Here is a 19234-nt window from a genome sequence, read left to right as displayed (position 1 = left end):
GAACCCTTAATTTGGTTAGCTATGGAGTGAGAATTGACCCCCTTAAATTGGACAACTCGAAACTAGAAGTTTGAAAATCTTGAAATTTTATGTTCTTTGCAAAAGGAATAACTTCGAAGGACTCGTATAGCTTACTCTGGTATTGGATATTGACGCTGGTTGTGTCATTTTTTAGAAATTTTTGGAAGCATTGCAATTTTCGGAGATTTTTGGAATATTACGAATTTTTGATAGAAATAGCATACTTGGAATTTTGTTGCCCTCCTGGATGGAAAGTTATATATTTATGTTTCTTTAGGTGGAAAAATAACAGGGTATAATTTTGGCATGTCGAAGTATTTTTTTTTTTAATGAAAATATTTGTGCATGTGGATACATAAGAAATTAAATCAAATTCTGGAAAGTTATGTTTTGCGTGTGTAAAAATTTCTCTATGTTTATTGTTTCGTTATCCATCTCTAAAAATTATTGAAGAGTGAGCTTAGGAAGTTCTGGTGTTAGTTTGGAAAGTATTTTTTTTTTTTTGGTCAGTAGTTTGGAAAGTATTTTAAATGCTAAGAATTTGTGGAAAAACTTGATTTTTTGACGATTTCACGGGAAAATTGATTCTCCGGAAAATTATGTGGATTTTTTTTTTTGTCAGTCTTACTCTATTCCTACTCTACACTCACTCTCGAGACTTTTTGCCCTACCTCTTGCAGGGCGTAGGAGTCAAAACCCCATTCTGAAACTTACGCGTCCTTATCCCATCCCCTCCCTGAGAATGTTGGGATTTAAACCCCTCACCTCCTCCTTCCATATTGAAAGGGTGGCCACTGAGGCGAATCCTAATGGTTAATTATGTGGAACTTACTTATAAATGTTTTTGAGCTATCTGGATATGCCGGGCTCACGAACCTAACACCGAACCTCAGAGGGAGTTTTCGTAATTTTACTAAAAATGGGGGCTTTCGGCCCAAGAGTCTACTTGTTGTACTAAGTAAATATTTTCTAATAATGGGCCCGAAATTATGTTTAGTTTTACCACTTCTATATTTTAATAAAATTTGCATTACATGGTTACCGAAAGGAAAATCCTATATTATGGCACGACACATACTCGATGTGATCTCGGGGACATTATCACAGTTGATGTAATGTATGGAGCTTAGCTACAACTGATGTAATTCTCGGACCTTGTCACGTGATGAGGGTTACCGTAATGTTTTGACATGGACAACAAATTTGATATTTATGTCTGTTTATAATATTGAAATTGAATTGACTAGTGATAAGCGCTATCTCATACTAACATAAGTGTGGGCAGAAGAACACCACAAGTGCCATAACTTGGCACGCCGGGACACTTAAGTGCCATAACTTCCAAACGGTACACTTAAGTGCCACTTTTTTTCAAGTGGGACACTTATGCCACCTCCGGCGACCCTTGCCGGAAATCATACGTGGCACTATTTTATTACTATTTTTGCCAACGTGGCTCGCCGGAGAGCTGAGTCGGCGCTCGTCACCGAAACGACGTCGTCTCCATAATAAAAGCCCCAAATCTTCCAAAAACGACGTCGTCTCCCCAAATGCCCCAAATCTAAAACCCTAAATCGGCCAAAATCCCTATTGAAGTGCTCGAATTGAAGTCTCGAACCCTAATTTTCATTTGCCCAAAATTCCTTCGTCGAATCTTGGAAATGGAGAGCGTGACTCGCAGCAGCGCCTCAATTTCCTCTCATCGAAGCGAAGGAGAAGGCCAGCGTTTCTGTTTTTGTGGGTTACCGAGTCCAAGAAGAACATCGTGGACTCAAATCAATCCTGGGAGAAGATTTTATGGATGCGCCCGATATAAAGAAGCGTCGAAGTGCAAATACTTCAAATGGATTGATGAGAAGTTCTCTCGACCGAGCCACGAGGTGATATTGGATCTACTTCATAAAAGACAGCAATCTTCATCTCGTGTTCGTGGACGACTTGGACGATGTTGACTCAATGCAAGCTCAAGTGTCTTCAAGTGAAACTTTCAAGAATGAAGTGTCAATGCACGCTCAAGCATCTTCAACTAAACCTTTCAAGAATGAAGTCCCAATGATGAAGATTGAACGAAAGTGTTACCAAGCGTGTATTATGGTGTTGTTTTGTTGTCTATTGTACTTTATGATGAAATGTAAAGTACTTGAGAATGAGAAAAAGTTTCTGCGACTGCCATAGTTAAAAATGGTGTTGTTCTGGATTAAACGTTGGGTTTTTTCTTTTTGAAAGATGCGAAGAAGTTTGTGTTGTGGAACAAGATCATTGTTGCTTTGTTGTCGTTTGTGCTGTGGTATGGACTTGCCATAAGTTTACCATCATCTTCTCTCGTTTTGATGCAGAATCATCTTCTCTCGTTTTGCAATGCAGAATCATGTTCTCTCGTTTTGATGCGGACCGACATATACACAAGACAAACATGAGTCATTACCCGAGTGCCATAAGTTGTATTCAAAAGTAATCACGTAAGTGCTAGTCGCGATGAAAAAGGATCACTTTAGTGTCAAGTTATTGTTAAAGTGATCGGTTAAGTGTCACTTGTAGTTAAAAGTGAACAGCTATGCCAAGTTTTTTTAGAATAGGATCGGTTAAGTGCCAATTTTTTTGTCGGTTTTCTGTAAAATTGCGCCAGCCACCAAAGACCGGCGACACCACCAACCATCACCACTATCCACACTACACACTAGGCGCTCCACCACCACCATGCTGGTGGTGTTGCTGCACAAGATACTAGTGCAAGGCTCGCTTGCACTAGTTTGCACCAAGACATGGTGTAAGATGTGCAACCGCACACTTGTACTGTGTGTAGGTGCAGCCGCTTAAGCCTATAACCCCACCACAAACCAATAATCACCAGGCATCACCATCAGCCACACCAAAGACCCCACCCACGACATTAGCACCCCACCAACAAACCGACTACCACCTACCACCAAACATCACCATCCACCATCACTAGATACACCAAAGACTCCAGCTATCACCACGTAACACCAACAAAGAAGAGAACAAGTAAAAGCCAGAATCCATGATAAACAACAACATAAATTGACAAGCAGCGAAGATCATTTCATTGATATTAATATCATCAAGTCTGAGTCTGACAACATTCATTTCATTGATATTTCATCAAGTGTGAGTCTGAGTCTGACAACATCAATGAATGACAAACTAAAGAAAAAAAACAAAAGATAACCATCGATGCATAGACTTTCTATATGCACGACAACATCATCGTTTACATAACTGTTTTTACTCCTAAGCTCCACAAATCCTATCACATCTCATCTCATCAATCAATATGCACGACACCCCCGTTCGTCCTCCTTTCGATGGGCCTTTCACTTGATTCATAATTCTGGCACTCTTTCTAACCGGACGTGCAACTTCTTCTTCAACCTTCTCGCATCCACCGACTCGATGGAGCTGCAAATGTCATAGGCCGAATTGAATCAAAAGGAGCCGGAGCCGGAGCCGGAGATGGAGCTGAGCCGGAGCTCGAGCTCGAGCCGGGTTCTTTCTCTTATTTTTTTGGCACAGCTTGATGTTGATGTTTTCTTCTTTTTTGTTGGTGCAGCCGTCGATTCTGAGTTGGGCCCGAGATAAGAACTTCGAACTTCTCCTGTGCTACAAAAAAACAATAAATTGTTAGCAAAAATCTACAGCATAAATTAAATTAAATGCAGCCAATAAAACTTACATTGAGAATGACTGCTCCAAAGAGGCTCATCTCGTATACGTGCCATAGCCATATTGTCTCGAACCTCTTCCCAAGTGCCCTCTTGTTTGAATAGGGCGTCACTTTCAGAACTTGTGATTTGTTGCCCCTTTGTCCCGCTTTCTTGGGCCCTTTAACTACAGCCCGAGGCTTGTTCGACCCATTGTGTTGGGCGTCTTCTAGATGGCCTTTGTGTACCGCCCTTCACCCGGCCTTGTTCTAGTTGTCCTTCGTGTAGCCCTTCAACTTCAAAGGTGACACCTCCTTCTGTTTGGCCTTCTGGTGGTACTGGTGGTGGTACTTGTGGTGCCCCTTGCAGTGATTCTTCTGGTGGCTCCTGTGATGATCCTTGAGGTGGCTCCTGTGATGATCCTTGAGGTGGCTCCTGTGATGATCCTTGAGGTGGCTCCTTCGCTGGCGCTGAGTTCGAACTTGCTTTCTTCGAACCCGAGAAAGAGGCGAAAAGATACCATAAATATAATATCGAGACATATAATAATAAAAACTGAATACAAATTGATTGAATTTAGCACTGGGTATTTCTTTCGCCGCTGAAGAACAAATGATCGCACCGGCCGTGATGCTGCGCTTGGGTCAATCCTTTAGCTGGCCGTGATGCCGCTTGGGTCAATCCTTCACCCGGCCGTGATGCTGCCACTTGGGCCAATCCTTTACCTAGGGCTGTGTTCTACCTTGCCTTCTTCGAACAGCTGTTCGGGCCATGACTTACCGAGGTTCTTCTTGTGACCTAACAAACACATTACATACAAGGCCAAATAGGATATCATTATGTACATTTTTATGATAAACGACAAGAAAGCAACATAAACATAAAATAAATTTCATGACTTACCGGGGTTCTACTTGTTGACCAAGAACAAATACTCACTTGGCCCCGCCGTGTGCATTTCTCCAACTGTCTCTTCACTAGGCCCTTCACCTTGCCTCAACCGTTGTTGCTTCCTCAATTGACAACCTTTAATATTGTGGCCTGTTAGGCGACAATAAGAGCACGTGATCTTTGCACCCTCCCCGCTCATTCTTTGCCGACCCGAGACCTCTCCCTCCGCCATTCTTCGTCTTCGTTTTGTCCTTCCAATTGTCTTCTTCAAAGGGGCAAAGGTAGAGGTGCTTCACGATCCGTGGGCTCCCAAAACTTGCTACTTCTAATTGGCTGCATCATGAACTGATAGGAAGCAAGATACTTTGATTTATGGTACCAATCATCGATGTAATCATCTATATTGTCGCCCTTCAACTGGATGGCACATATGGCATGTGCACATGGAATTCCACTTACTTGCCATGATCTACATGAACACTTCCTACTTCCTAGATTGACAACATACTTATCTCGCACCCTTCATTATCTCATATCCGTCATCTCCATTCCAAATGGGATGACAATGCGTACTTGCAGCCAAGTTGTCATCCAATTTCTTCACAATCCTAGGACCATATTGTCTTGTCCACTTTGCAGCCTCATCTCTTTGTTTCTGCAGCCGAGTCATAACCGCAACTCGTATATCTTCAAGCATTGAGATGACTGGTTTGCATCTCGGCATCTATTATCTTCGAATTAAATACTTCACAAATGTTGTTGTCGACGTTATCGCACTTGAACTCCTCACAAGAATGCCCCGCACCAATGCTTCGGTTCTAGTTGAAATAGGGTAGCACAACCTTCCTTTGTCAACTCGAAGCAGTCCTTCTTTGGCTATTCTAAAGTCAGCCATGTTTGCACTCTTTGCTAATTGCCAAAATTGCAATTGCAGCTTATCCCCTTTATAGTTCTTTGCCCACTTTCCGTATATGTGCCGCGCACACATTCGATGTTCAGCATGGGGCAACAACTCGGCTACATCGCGGAACCAATCCCCGCAATAATTCAAAGTAAGAAATATTATAGCAAATTACATGTTCATATTACAAAGCAAAGCAAAGCAAACTATTGACTAAACTTTTCAAAAGCAAGCATTACCTTCGTTGGTCACTCGTGAATGCCCACCCTTCCCGTTTGTTATCTCCAAGTCACCATCGATTTTTCAAGAACCAAGACCAATTGTCCTTGTTCTCAATCTTTACAATAGCCCAAGCTAGTGGGAACATTTGGTTATTCGCATCTCTTCCAATCGCTGCCAACAATTCTCCCTTGCACAAGCCCTTCAAGAAACAAACCGTCCAATCCTATAATCCGTCTACAACCAGCTAAAAAACCTCGTCTGCATGCATCAAAGCACACATAGAACTTATCGAACTTGGTCCCATGATCAGGAAGTGGTCTCTCAATCACCTCTACATACACTCTACTTGTAGGGTTTTGCAGCCTACACTCCCAAGCATACTCCCACACCTGCCCATATTCCTTAGCATACTGACCAATAAGTACCTTTATCACCTTTTGCTTTGCTCTTTTGCACTGATTCCTAGATACATTGATGCCTACACGCTCCTTCACCAGCATCCTAAAGTTAGCAAGTTTCAAGTTGGGCATCACCTTGATCGATCGAAGAAGTGCTTCGACAACCATGAACTTGTTACCCTTTGTTTTGAAAATTAATGGAACAAGTGTGTTCCTCTTGGTAGGCTCTAATCTGAAAAGACCCACTCTTCTTAACAAACGCACCGTAAATCTTCCATGGACAGTTTTGCTGCGAACACCTAGCTCTTACAAATTTCTTGGTATTTCTAATGAAATCAATATTTCTTTGTGCAGCAATGGAAGAACTCAAGATAGCTTCCCTAAATTGTATCGCATCATGGAATTTCATACCTACTGACAAAGTAGGAGATGCAACAGATGGATCATAGGAAGGAAACTTACTTTTCCTTCTACGCACAGCTCGTTGATCTTCTTCAACTTCGTCCTGGGAAGTTGCGGTGTCGATGCTTTCTTCATAATCTGTCTCCGACCCGGCCAGCAACACCAACATCTCGCAGGGCCTTCGTCTCTCGTTTGGATGAACAGCTACATGCAAAGTTGCAAATCTATCTCGACAAAAGTCCCTTTGTTTTTTCCTTGACTGTAAGCTCCTCATCGTCGGCGTCACTTAAGATTAACAAATTTTCAGCTTCAGCAGCCAACCCTTCATCGTCATCGTCACCCTCACCGGATTCAGCTACTTCCCAATCTAATTCAGTGATGGTGACATCACCCATGTCACAATCGCTCCGGTGAACAAATCTCGCGCCCTCTCCTCCCCATCCCGTCCATCATGACCTACTTCATCTCCTCCTTCTCCTACTTCGGTGGTATCTCGTGTCATCATGTTCGTCCTCACTATTGTTTTCAACAAACACTTTCGCCTCTTCGCCATGAAGATAATGATATAAGACATCCCTAAAACCATTATCATCTTCCAAAACTCTCAAACCATCTCTCAAGCCTTTCCCAGGAACACAGTACAATAACTTTTGTACTCTACAAGGCAAAAATGTCACTATATCCCTAACAAATCCAATATAAGATGCCTTCTTTATATCTACAAAGATAGTACCCTCATTCCCCCCCTCATACTCCCACTCATCCTCCCCAATCACAAAATCTCCACCGTAGTAAACGATGACAAAAACATAGTCTTTATGCGCCATTTCGCAACAAAAGAGGACAAATATACAATTAACTATTTTGGGACCACATTCACAAAGAATGCAATTGCAAGTGGAGGTCCCCACACTCTTTATTAAAGAAAAGAAAAGAAAAGAAGAAGAGAGAGGGAAGATGCGGTCGTCGACAAATGCTTTTGAAAACAACAGCCTCGGACAAGGACAAATAAAAATTAAGATGGGACCCGACAACCGCTTTGATTATGCCGTCGCATTTCTTTAAAATATGGAGAGATTCCTCAGCATGGGTCCTCAACAATGCAATTTATTAAACAAATATCCGAAGTCCCCATCCCCACAACCTTCGATTCTCACATGTGCAAAGTCCAATACTCAACCCTAACAATCACCAATCATCGCACATTTCACATCCGACCACTACAAATTACTTTCGCACATCACAATTCAACACCCCGAATGAATCACACATCACAAAGGGATGAGGCGACGCGAGCCCTACACCGAGCCCTAATTTCCCCCTCGAGCCCTACACCGAGCCTATATTTCAATGCCGCTCCTAAACTGTCAATTTGAACCCCCCAATAGGATTGTAGCACTACATCTCAGCCATTAAATCTCACATCAAGCCTGACCTTTCCCAGCCGACCCCCAAATTTGAAGTCCGAGCCCTAATAAACGAGTCGGAGCCCTAATTTCACCACAGGGGAGAGGAAGAAGAGAAAAAACCTGAGCAAATCGACGACGGCGAGCGATGACGGCGCTCGACGACGGCGACCGACGACGCCGACCGACGACGGCGACCGACAAAGGCGAGCGACGACGGCGAGCGATCACCGCGAACGGCGAGCTGTGAACGGCGATGGATGGATGGAGAGGACGTCGACCTACCGTGAACCGACAAAATGTTAAATTCCAAATAAACGAACGACGTCGTTTTGTTTGGCCAAGTGCACAAGTGGATGGGGCGACGTCGTTTTCCTCCTCCACGTCTGCTTTTTTAAAAAAAAAAAAAATTGCCACATCAGTTAAGCTTGTCGCCGAAAATGCCACGTCTGCATTTTGGCCGGTTTTTCGCCGGATTGGCACTTAAGTGTCCCATTTTACTCCGATGATGGCACTTAAGTGTACCATTTTAAAGTTATGGCACTTAAGTGTCCCGGCGTGCCAAGTTATGGCACTCCAGGTGTCCCGACCTCCATAACTATATTAACAAAACTTATTACACTGAGTTTAAAGAAATTCTGGTTTGGTACATTTATGGCATTTTGGACCCTATGGTTATTTCCATTAAGGGAAAACATCACAAATGGTCTCTGAACTTTTATTTAATGTTCAATTTCATCCCCGAGTTTTTGATTTGCTCAATTTGGTCTCTGAACTATTAATAAATGTTCCATCTAGTCCTTCCATTGGTTCAAATTGTTAAGTGATGACGTGGAGCATTAATTGATGACGTGGAACTAAGTTGGATTACTAGAATTATGAGTCAATATATATCTTAAAAAAGGAAAACAAATTAGGGGTCTGCTAGAGATGAGAGTACTAATCACAAAAGTAGAGAGATGAAGTCGTATGTATCTCTTTTTGGGATGGTGGCCACAATTTGACTTGTTTTAAAGGTAATTTCCATGCACATGTCCTTTTTTATTTTTTATTTAAGAGACTAAACGCCATGTAAGCCAATTCTGTTAACTTTAACTAACGAAAGGACGAAATTGGTCAATTTTTAGATAGTCAGGGATTAGATCAGACATTTATCGATAATTCAGGGACCAAATTGAACAAATTAAAAATCTAGGGACAATATCGCATATTAAGTAGAAGTTTAGGGACTGTTTATGACATTTTCCCTTCCATTAATGCAAGGTTTTATCCCGATTGATATCTTTTCATAGAAGGTTTTATCCCGATTGATATCTTTTCATAGAAAAAATTAATTTTGGCTAAATTTTTTATCCTTCATACGAAGGATGACCGGCTTCCCTAAATTCTGGATACAGAGTTGGGGTATGAGACAGAAGTTTCAGAAAGTGACCATCTTATGGTGGGAATTCCTGCAAGATTGGTCTGTTCTATCACATGCGAGTTTATAAGGTTAATAAATTCTCGAGCCGTTGTGAGCTTCAAAAAGAAGAGAGAAGAATTGCTGTACTCATCGTCCAGAGGTTACCAACAGCCAACTCTAGAGAGAATAGTCCGTCTACTGAATCCTAGTTTGTTTCTCAAATCTTGCTGATTCTTTTAAAATGTCCAAACTTCTGTCTAAAATCCTAGTCTATTGCACCCTCTGATTAAGCATCTCTCTGCACGTTGAATCTATCAAACTAATGCCTAAAAGGCTAAAAGTTGTGTTTACCTCTGCAGATTTTACTGGACTGTGCATACAACAATGTGGCGAACGACCACGATGCAGTTTTCGGCCTTTCAGACTCAAACCGCAAGTAAGAGCTAAAACCGAGTTCAGCCTTGACCTCCGCAAGTTCTTGAAGCGTTTAGTACAAGTAAAGCTTCGAGGTATGGGGTGAAGAAATTGTTCTGGTGTTCAATGTATTTACCTACTAATAGTGGTCGATGTTGTACAGTTACGTGAATGTTGCGACTTAAATACAGATGGTATAAAGAAAAGTTTCAATGTTGATAGAGAAACGTCAGCATCAGTATATAGAGATACCTAATGTAATGACATTTGTAATAATATGGATAGCTATTAGCGATTACATTAGGAGTGTAAGGTAAATTTCACATATAGAAGTTGATACAAAGCCTACAATTATTTCAGCAAGCAAGTGACTGCAGGTCTGGTGTGGCTATATTTTCCATGAGCATTGAAGCAGTAGGAATAAGCTTTCTTATTTGGAACAGTGGATGTTATGTATACATGATCCAGGACGATGTTACTGCAACCGAAGTTCTGGTCACAGCTTAGGTTTATGACCTTGTCCGTGACCGACGTCCCATATATCACCGAATACGAGATGTCACTCACCCTAATTCCCGATGTCTGAGCACCATCAGCAGGCAAGAAAATGCAAGGGTGAGCAATTAATTAGGAACTTATAAACTGCAAAGAAAGGGAATGCTACGGTTGAAGAAATGACCTCGTTTTTGCAACCGATTTGGGTGGGGCAGTAATACTGGTCGATGATGATCGGATTATCAACCCGAATGAATCTGATCTTATTGAAGGTTATTTTTCTTGCATATCCACTCCCTCCCTATATAATGTAATCGATACGTATTCATTAAGAGACTGTCAAAAGTAAAGGTTGCTTAGATTCTTCATGAAGGAAGAATGTGCTTCTTTGACCACGTACCTGCCATGTCTTGATCCTCACTCCTGTCATCGTACCTTTCAATGTGCAGTTTTGCACGGTCACATTTTCAACTGTGTCATTCTCTCCATGTGCCCCCAAAGATCCAATGCTAGATTATCGATTATTAAAAGACACATTGTTTGTCATATTCAGATCCCAAATTCAGCAGAACGATGTATAATTCAGCATTCACAATAGTCGATCTCAACCAATAGATAATTAAACATGTTTTGCCTTTTCTTTTCTCGTGCTTTAGAGGTGAAGTATTCATTCTCTCGTGAAATCTGTTTTTTCTTCACATGTACCTCTTGAAAAATTGGTCTTTACATCAAATACTTCTAATTTATGCGGAAGTATAGACTGTGCATTCGCAATATTTACCTGATACCATGGCCAGGTCCACATGTGATCCTAGTGACATTGATGTGTGACGAGCCTGCGCTAATAGCGATGCAATCATCACCTTCAGTTGCATAAAGTCCAATTCAACCATTAGGTTCTGTTAGGAACAGATTAATAGTTATATTAGCTGTAGCTGATACCAAAATTACCAGTTCCGATGAATGAATCGCGAACATATACATGGGTTGAGCCGGAGATATCGATCCCATCGGTGTTAGGGCTTGTTGCCGGGGCAGAGATATGGATGTTGGAGATGGTGACAAACTGGCTGCTGGTGAGGGCGATGTGTGACCTTGGACTGTTCACAAGTCTCAATCCATTGAGCACAAGTCTCGTGCATCTGTAAAAAGTCAATGCCTGTACAAGGTATGCACATGCACCATAAAGCACTGTCATAAAGCAGAACTGAACATATATGCCGTTGTTTTGGAGAAATCGTTGTTGCTCTAGTTGAATGAATTTGTTGACTGTAGTTTTCCAGAAAGAAAGGAGGAGCTACTGAAGCACTATATAAAAGCTTATATGTAGAGGAAGATCTTACTGCTGGTCCTGTGCATGTTGCAGCCTGGTGAACATATAAACAAGAAAACAATCTGAGAATCTCCAAAATTCATGTCTATGAGAACAAAAATATCAAGAAAGAAAAGACTGTGAAAATCCAATTCGTCATATCTTGAATTACATTAGATGCATTTCCAATGCAAGGCTGTGACCACCAGCCCGAACCCTTTCCGTCGATGATTCCAGTGCCAGTGATCATCAAACCACTAACATTAGAGAAGGCGAGCCAACTGTTGGTTTGGTAGCCACTGTAATCTGTCATTGAGTTGGGCGCAGCAATGTTGCCAGAGACCTTTGGTCGAGTGAAATTGAGAAAATAAAATATTTAGCATTTGAAGAAACCGTACCGTACAACAAGCTACAAAAATCAGGCAAATTCAAAGAATTTGAGCACGGTCCATGCCATCTAGTGTAGGTTTTGCATAAATATGTCGCTTGCAATGAGTGATTAAGGATTAAGGAATGAAAGGGAAGGCTCAGAGTCTCGACTTACCAGAACATACATGTATTCAGGTTGGCATGGGCCGCTGAACGTCACTGGCTTCAACAAGAAAGTCTTCTTTGCCGGTACGGTGAGAATGGACAGTTTCGATGAGGATATGCAGGCGGCATTCCATGCCTCCAGGAAAGCCTACAATTCATATGATTCCAAGTCAAAGAATACCACCAAGTTGTCTGTAACTTTCTTTATGTGTAACAGATGGAGTAGGAAAATGCTTTTCGTATAAGATGTTCTTCGAAACGAAGTCTTCGCGTGAAGAAACACAAACACGTCATCTTCACCAAAAGAAAAAAAAATGAAACACATGCATCGACTGCTACTACTGAACGTGTAATGCAATGTAATTAACTAGCATCGTTACGTCGATTTGTCACGAAATCTAAACATACATAATTCGAGAAAGGGAGGGGATTATTACGGGGGAATCATCAGTCTTTCCGTCTCCAACCGCTCCATAACTCAACACATCGAAAGAAGTCGATGCTGTGCTCGCTCCACAATTCACCATGTTCAGTACGCCGAAAAAGAGCAAACACACGATGAAATGTTCCTGCATGGATAGATTCTCATCACTAGACCGCAAATATGAGCTTTTGCAAGAATGAAAACAGACCTGAAATCAAAGTTCGGTCACGAAGAGAAGATAACAATTCAAAAGCATGCAAAGGCAACAGGGAGACGCCGAGTTACCATTCCAGTCATCTCTAATTTTGCTCGACGAAATGATCGGTGCTAATATCTACTATGGAAGTAACGGTGATGGCTCGCGAAACTCCTAGTTCAAGTACATAGACCTGCTTTCGTCCCGAGCAAAGATGTGAATTTATTTGAACGAACCTACTGAAAATAGATCCAAGCCTCTACAAGCAGCAACCAGGAAAATAGAACCTAACATGTGTCGGTTGCTAGACTATATATATATATATATGTAAGTTTGAGCCAGCTTTGATATTAGAAGAACGCTGCCATGCCTAGGGTTCCTAGGGATCTGGAAACGGTTTAGTAAGAATGAAACAAAGGTGCCTTCTCATTTGATTATTCCATTCCTTGCTTAATTTTTAAAGAAGTACGAGTGTCGCGAACTTATAAAACATTGGCGTCGTACCGTAAGATCTTGAATTGCGCCGGGTCAAGATCATGAGCCGAGCAGAGGGTTGACAGTCATACGGAAGATTCAACACCCTTGGAGTTGAAGCAACCCCTTCCTTCACTATTCCCTATTACATGACTCTTTTCTACATGAAGAAATGCAGGGCAAGCGTACGTCTTATACTTTCTTGATATGAGTTGAGCTGATGTTCTTCATACGAGGAAATATTGAGCTGGCTGTCGCATATCACATTTTCAGCTGAATTGTCATCCGCTTGAAAATTACGACATCATTTCGAATGGTTCTTTCTAATATAATTGAATTCGAGATTTCTTTCTACTAATTAGAGGAAATTATGATCGTGATGGACTGCCAAAAAAAAAAAAAAAAAAAGGAAGGAAGGAAGGAAAAAACCAAGCAAATAAAGAAGGAAGGAAATGCACATAGGTTCCCCTAAAGCATCGGAGCTCGTTTTTGGAATTTCACAATCCACCAAAAGGTCAAGATAGTTTCCTAGTTCACGTTGAATATAGAGAGAAATATTAAGATGACATACCATAACGCGCTTTCCTCTGATATGGTAGACAAATGGGATTTAATTAGCCGAATTAAGCATATTGCTATTATAGAATATAAAATAATTGCCAAAATTGAGGATTTACCTGAAACTTTTGAGTTGCTAATTAAAGTAAGCATTGATCTTTTAATCCACCGGTGGATGAGTTAGAACAACCTCTCTTTGTCTTAAAAAAAAAAGAAAAGGAAATTCCAATTTTGCTGGATTCGATGACATGGATGAGTTCGATATCCTTCCGATTGGGCACTTTTGCATATGGAAACTGAAGATTATACTGACCGAATTTACATTTCTTTGCTTAGAAAGACAAGCATGCTTAAATTAAGCCCCAGCCTCCCCCCGGGGGCGGCGGCGGCGGCTGGAGTACCACAATCACTACATTTTACAACATTTTTATCTGCTTGTTTGCCTTGCGATTTGTTTCTTCCAGAGGAAGTACTCATGGTGAACATCTCAAAATGAGCTGCAAATAAAGTGTTATCTTGGATTCTTTTCACGCCTAATATCTTTTTTTGCGCACAGGGGTTCTCAATTTCTATATGTTCGTTGATCCTGGTCTCTGCACTACTGTTGACAAGTGAAATCAAGGTCGGTGTTGCCGACAAAACGTTCAGCGTTTTGGACTATGGAGCAGTTGGCAATGGGATCACCGATGACTCCTCGGTGTAATTTTTAGTCTAGTTATTTAGTTATACATATCGAGATGAGGTGATACCATGACTACTTCTGTGTACCAATCCATGTCAGTAGGTTGTGCAAAGATTTACTCGTGACTTGACAATAGGTGATTATATTCAATGAATCTCATGATTCCATATCGAAATATGCGTAGGCATTTACAAAGGCGTGGAATGATGCATGCAACACAAATGGAGGGACATTGACCATCACAATTCCACAAGGGAAACCTACCTTTTGAACCGTATCTGATTTGTGGGCTCTTGGAAATCTCATATCAATTTCGTAGTAAGTGAAATAAAATAATCATATCTCTTTTTTCTTTCTTCCCCTCATTTAGTCCATCCATCGACCTATCGAATGCTTTTCAAGTGAATAGGAGATTGACCATAGTCTCGTTCTTTCACTCCGAGTGTCAACTTGAGATTTTTCAATTATTATTTTTAAAATAAGATATCAACACAGATGGTTGTTCATTTATGAATGAAACAAAATCTCAATTTCATGGATCTAGGATATAGTGAATTTACATATTCAGATCTCGTTGGAGTTTGGGAGTTCGAAAATCCTCGTTTATATGCGATTGCAGGTATCAGGAGACATCATAGCACCAGAAGATCCAGATGCATGGAAGGGGAAGGATAAGTGGTTGACTTTCAACAGCGTAAATGGGCTCAACATTAGTGGGCCGGGCTCGTTTGATGCATATGGCGCGTCCTGGTGAAACAATTCCTGCAGTTTAAGCCCCAAGCCTGTAACGAAAAATCATTCCTTTTTTTCCAAATTTTGATTAAGAACCGAACGCTTGAATCCAAATTTCCAAACTGCAACGCTACTTTTTTTTGTACTTCTAACCCTTCTTTTTCTTATTCAATTTGTTTGGGGACCAGGGATGCAATAAGCACTCACCAACTGTATGTTTCGCGTCTTATTCATGATGCTTTCTATTCTGTTACTGTATACAGTTAAAATCTTATGAGGATTTTTTTACGGAAATAAATGCTTATAAATATATAAATTAAGCTAGTCTTTCCATCCATATAACATTGCATGATGTATTTGCTTTTGTCTTCCTCTAGTTGGAGCTGACAAATTGAGTCTTAATACAATTTCAATTGAGAAACACTAGATTCAACGCTCCGATCATCATGGCGAGCAACAATTCCTTACTTAGGCTAGAAAAAGTTTCAACTCCATTGTCACAAACTCTGCCACTGTTCTACTTCTTTGGAAATTCAGCCGATTTCTCACGAAACTTTTCCTCGTGAGTAAGTTAGTGGGGATCGTTCAAGATGATCTAATGTTCTATCGATTAGAACTTGGAAAAATTGTAAGCACAAATTAAATATTTGGCGGCAATAATTTGCTGAACCAACTATTAGCTATGATAAAGAAAAGCATCTTTTGTTAACCAAAACTGTAAACGAGGAATGTTTTGAGAGTGCTAGTATGAACAAAATAAAGGAGTTAGGGAAGAAAATAAGAACACAAGATTTATAGTGGTTCGGCTTAATCCAAGCCTACGTCCACTCTCTCACGCTAACAGCCTTCTTGGCTGGATTCCACTATGCAATCAACAAGAGATTATAACTTCGAGTGCAAACACTTAGTAGTAGATCACACTATCTCACTAAGTCACTCTTTTGGTATTTCTCTCATGATTACAAACGTTTAAGCTCTCAAGAGACAAGTATATGATCGAAAGTCGCTCAGACTTTGGAATTATAAATTCTATGCTCCGTCTCTTACTTGCTCATCGGTCCTTCATCTCCTTAAATACTCCTCCACTTCCAAACTACCCGTTGGACAGTATCCCGGAGAATCGTCTTCCAATATACCCATTGGACAGCTCTGTATCTAGAAGATTTAGTAACCGTTGAGTGACAAAGGTAGAATCCCAAATTGATTCCGATCGCCCATACAAACGAAATCTTGATTTCCATAAGTAAAGCTTCTTCGTATAGAAAGTTCTTATCTTCAAGATTCAATCGTCAATCAATTAGATTGAATCAATTAAATCAATCTTGATGTGGAATCCAAACCAGATCACTAGCCGTTATATGATTGGGCTTGAATTACGTTCTGTCGAATCTGGATGTAAAGTCTGATAGCCATAGACTTTACAATCTGAGTCTGTAGACTTTACAATTTGGGTCTGAACATATCTGCTTCTGAACAGATTTAGCTTTAAGGTCTATACCCAGTTCAGTTTCAGCATAGAGTCTCGTCTTACTGGTTCATCATTCACGTTCGATCCGGAATTTGTCAGAGTGAGCAGACTTCTGATGTAGAACAGACTTTGACACTAAAGTCTGGCAGTCTTCAGACTTTGAGTCTTGAGTCTGGCAGTCTTCAGACTTTGACACAGAAGTCTGGAAATCTTCAGAATATACTTTGGACATATGTTACGTTCAGTCTTCTGGCCGTCTTCTGACTTTGATAATATCCTTTACATGTTCTATCATCTGCATGGTCTATTACTCAACCATCAAACATATTAGTAGCCTTTGATTTATTTTGTCATCTTCAAAACATCATAAGGGATTTCCCTAACATGTTTCGTCCATATGACATTAAAACCATAGTGCTTTCGAACGAAGTATCAACTAATGTCTGGTACTTGAATGCCATGGATTATTGCAGACGCTAACTATCAACAACTGCAATGACGTATCTTTGCAACCTGTGTACTTCAAGAACAGTCCTCAGATGCATTTAGTTGTTCCTGGAAGCAGCAACGTTTATCTGCGGTCCTTGGACATTTACGCGCCAGAATGGAGCCCCAACACCGACGGAATCCACATTGGAGGTTCTCATGGTGTCGTTGTTCGTGCTTCATCGATAGGCACCGGGAGGGCATCGCTCTCCTCTGATAGTATCTGTGTGTGTTTTCTTTTGTTGCTCGATGTTTGCTTTGAGGAGAGAATCGGTCTAATTATCTCATGACTTTTACACATCGCAATTCCCTTTCTCTCTTAAATTCAGTTGGATTAGAGGACACGTTGGGTTTTTTTGAAAATAAATGTAACATTTCATGGCCTTATGGTGTCTCATCAAGAGGCGATGATTGCATCTCGATCACCGACCAGACCTCGAATATCACTATTTCTGACATCAAGTGTGGACCCGGTCACGGCATAAGGTAAATGCACTGTCACTATATGAGACCTAAACATCGAAGAAAATATCAGGTAGACTTGTGTCATAGACGTTCCCAAACACGATAAAAAAAACTGCGACGCTATCATCATGGGTTTGGAGCAAGTTATAAGCTGTGAAGGTGTATTAATGTACATGCTTTTGGTGCAATTTTGTCGGGGACAGCATTGGAAGCTTGGGACAGGATGGAAGTGAAGTAAGTGTGAGCAAAATCAAAGTGAAGAACGTTAACTTTCATGGGTCGACCAATGGAGCTCGAATTAAAACTTGGCAGGTACATCCGAGTTTGACAATACAATCTTTTATCCGTGTGATAGTTTCTAATTTGACGTTTTGAAAAAATGAGGTTGGAGTAAAATTGCGGAGTAAAATTTACGAAATTGACAGGTGGGAAGAGGCCAAGTTAGCCAAGTTGATTTTTCAAATCTCAACTTCACCGCAGTGGAAAACCCCATCATCATCAATCAGTACTACTGCAACACTCCAGGCAATTGTCCCAAGACGGTAAGACAAAGACAGAAAATAAATAATCCTTAAATGATTAACGTTGTTTATACCGCTCACTATCCTTAGTAATCACAATCACATACAACATATACCTTCAAAGTTTATGTTTGTCATCGCTTCCAAATGTAGCTTCCTTGATTGAACTTAATCACCTGTGAATGTGTTGATAGAATACTGGAGTACACATAGACGACGTGCATTTCTGAAATGCATTCGGGACGTCAAGCACGGAAGTGGCCATCAACCTAAAATGCAGCGACAACGTTGCGTGCACCAACATTATCTTGGACACCATCAAACTGGAGTCCGCGATACAAGGAAAGGAAACCATCTCTAGCTGCAACAATGCCTTTGGAACTACCGAAGGAATTGTCAAGCCCAAGTCTTGCCTCTGATCATCATAAGAAAAAAGCCGCCTGTGTTTGAAAACCCAATTGGAGATGGAGCATATCTAAAATGTGCACGAATCAAAGAGAGAATAATTTGAAGCCTCTCGTAGAGAATTTACAGATTCGCGAATGGTTTGAAAATTAGTTAAAATCGTTGTTTTCCCTTGTTTATTTATCAGGCATCAAGAATAAAATTTGACACGTATCCTGTTCTTTTAGTTTATAATGAAGCATTATCTTGCCTCTCACTGTTTCATGGATGGTATCATGGGATCATCGACAATGTTGTGAATGAGCAGACTAATATGTAAAGTTTGATGAAAATTGAAGTTGATTTTTTTTCTTGCACGCAATATAAGATTGTTGTTTCATTGCAACTAGGCTGTATAAAATACTTTCGACCATAAAATACTGAGATAGTTTGGCAAACTAGCCAGAGTAGACTCGGGTGAATATTATCCAGAAAATCCTAAAGTCACTGTATTTTTGCCAATTTAATGTTAAACCTTTCAATTTTGCACTTCTTCACACTTTGTCAATTAAGTTCATTTGGTCAGTTTTGATCAGAAATCACTGATGCAAACGTTAATCATTCTATATAGCATGACCGATACTAATGTAGATAATTTTTAATAATATTTTCATTTTTTTTCTCTTCTTCTTCTTCTTCTTTTTTTTTTTTTTTTTTTTTAAAGATCCGTGATGATGTATAATACGCAACTACTTAGATATAAGCGTTCCATTGATGATAGCGA

General features: G+C 40.5%; 2 protein-coding genes across 2 annotated transcripts; one reads left to right on the top strand and one right to left on the bottom strand.

Annotated features, from left to right (window-relative positions):
• Positions 1-10070: 10070 nt before the first annotated feature.
• On the bottom strand, positions 10071-12601 carry LOC104449452 (probable polygalacturonase At3g15720). Its single transcript, XM_010063611.2, has 9 exons — positions 12498-12601; positions 12071-12208; positions 11699-11869; positions 11558-11581; positions 11166-11373; positions 10996-11077; positions 10615-10723; positions 10399-10515; positions 10071-10301 (listed from the first exon to the last, which is right to left on the bottom strand). Exons 1-9 carry the CDS (start codon positions 12585-12587, stop codon positions 10071-10073), a joined length of 1170 nt encoding a protein of 389 aa, XP_010061913.2. The 5' UTR covers positions 12588-12601.
• Positions 12602-13716: 1115 nt separating this feature from the next.
• Positions 13717-18790, top strand: LOC104451925 (probable polygalacturonase At1g80170). Its single transcript, XM_039314528.1, has 6 exons — positions 13717-13749; positions 14269-14409; positions 15014-15088; positions 17068-17307; positions 17971-18087; positions 18659-18790. The coding sequence occupies exons 1-6, from the start codon at positions 13717-13719 to the stop codon at positions 18788-18790; spliced, it is 738 nt and encodes a 245-aa protein (XP_039170462.1).
• The last annotated feature ends 444 nt before the right edge of the window (positions 18791-19234 follow it).

Source organism: Eucalyptus grandis, chromosome 6, assembly GCF_016545825.1.
Source record: "Eucalyptus grandis isolate ANBG69807.140 chromosome 6, ASM1654582v1, whole genome shotgun sequence".
NCBI lineage: Eukaryota > Viridiplantae > Streptophyta > Magnoliopsida > Myrtales > Myrtaceae > Eucalyptus > Eucalyptus grandis.
The sequence above is the reverse complement of the archived record's forward strand: the minus strand, read 5'-3'. Positions and strand labels throughout refer to the sequence as shown.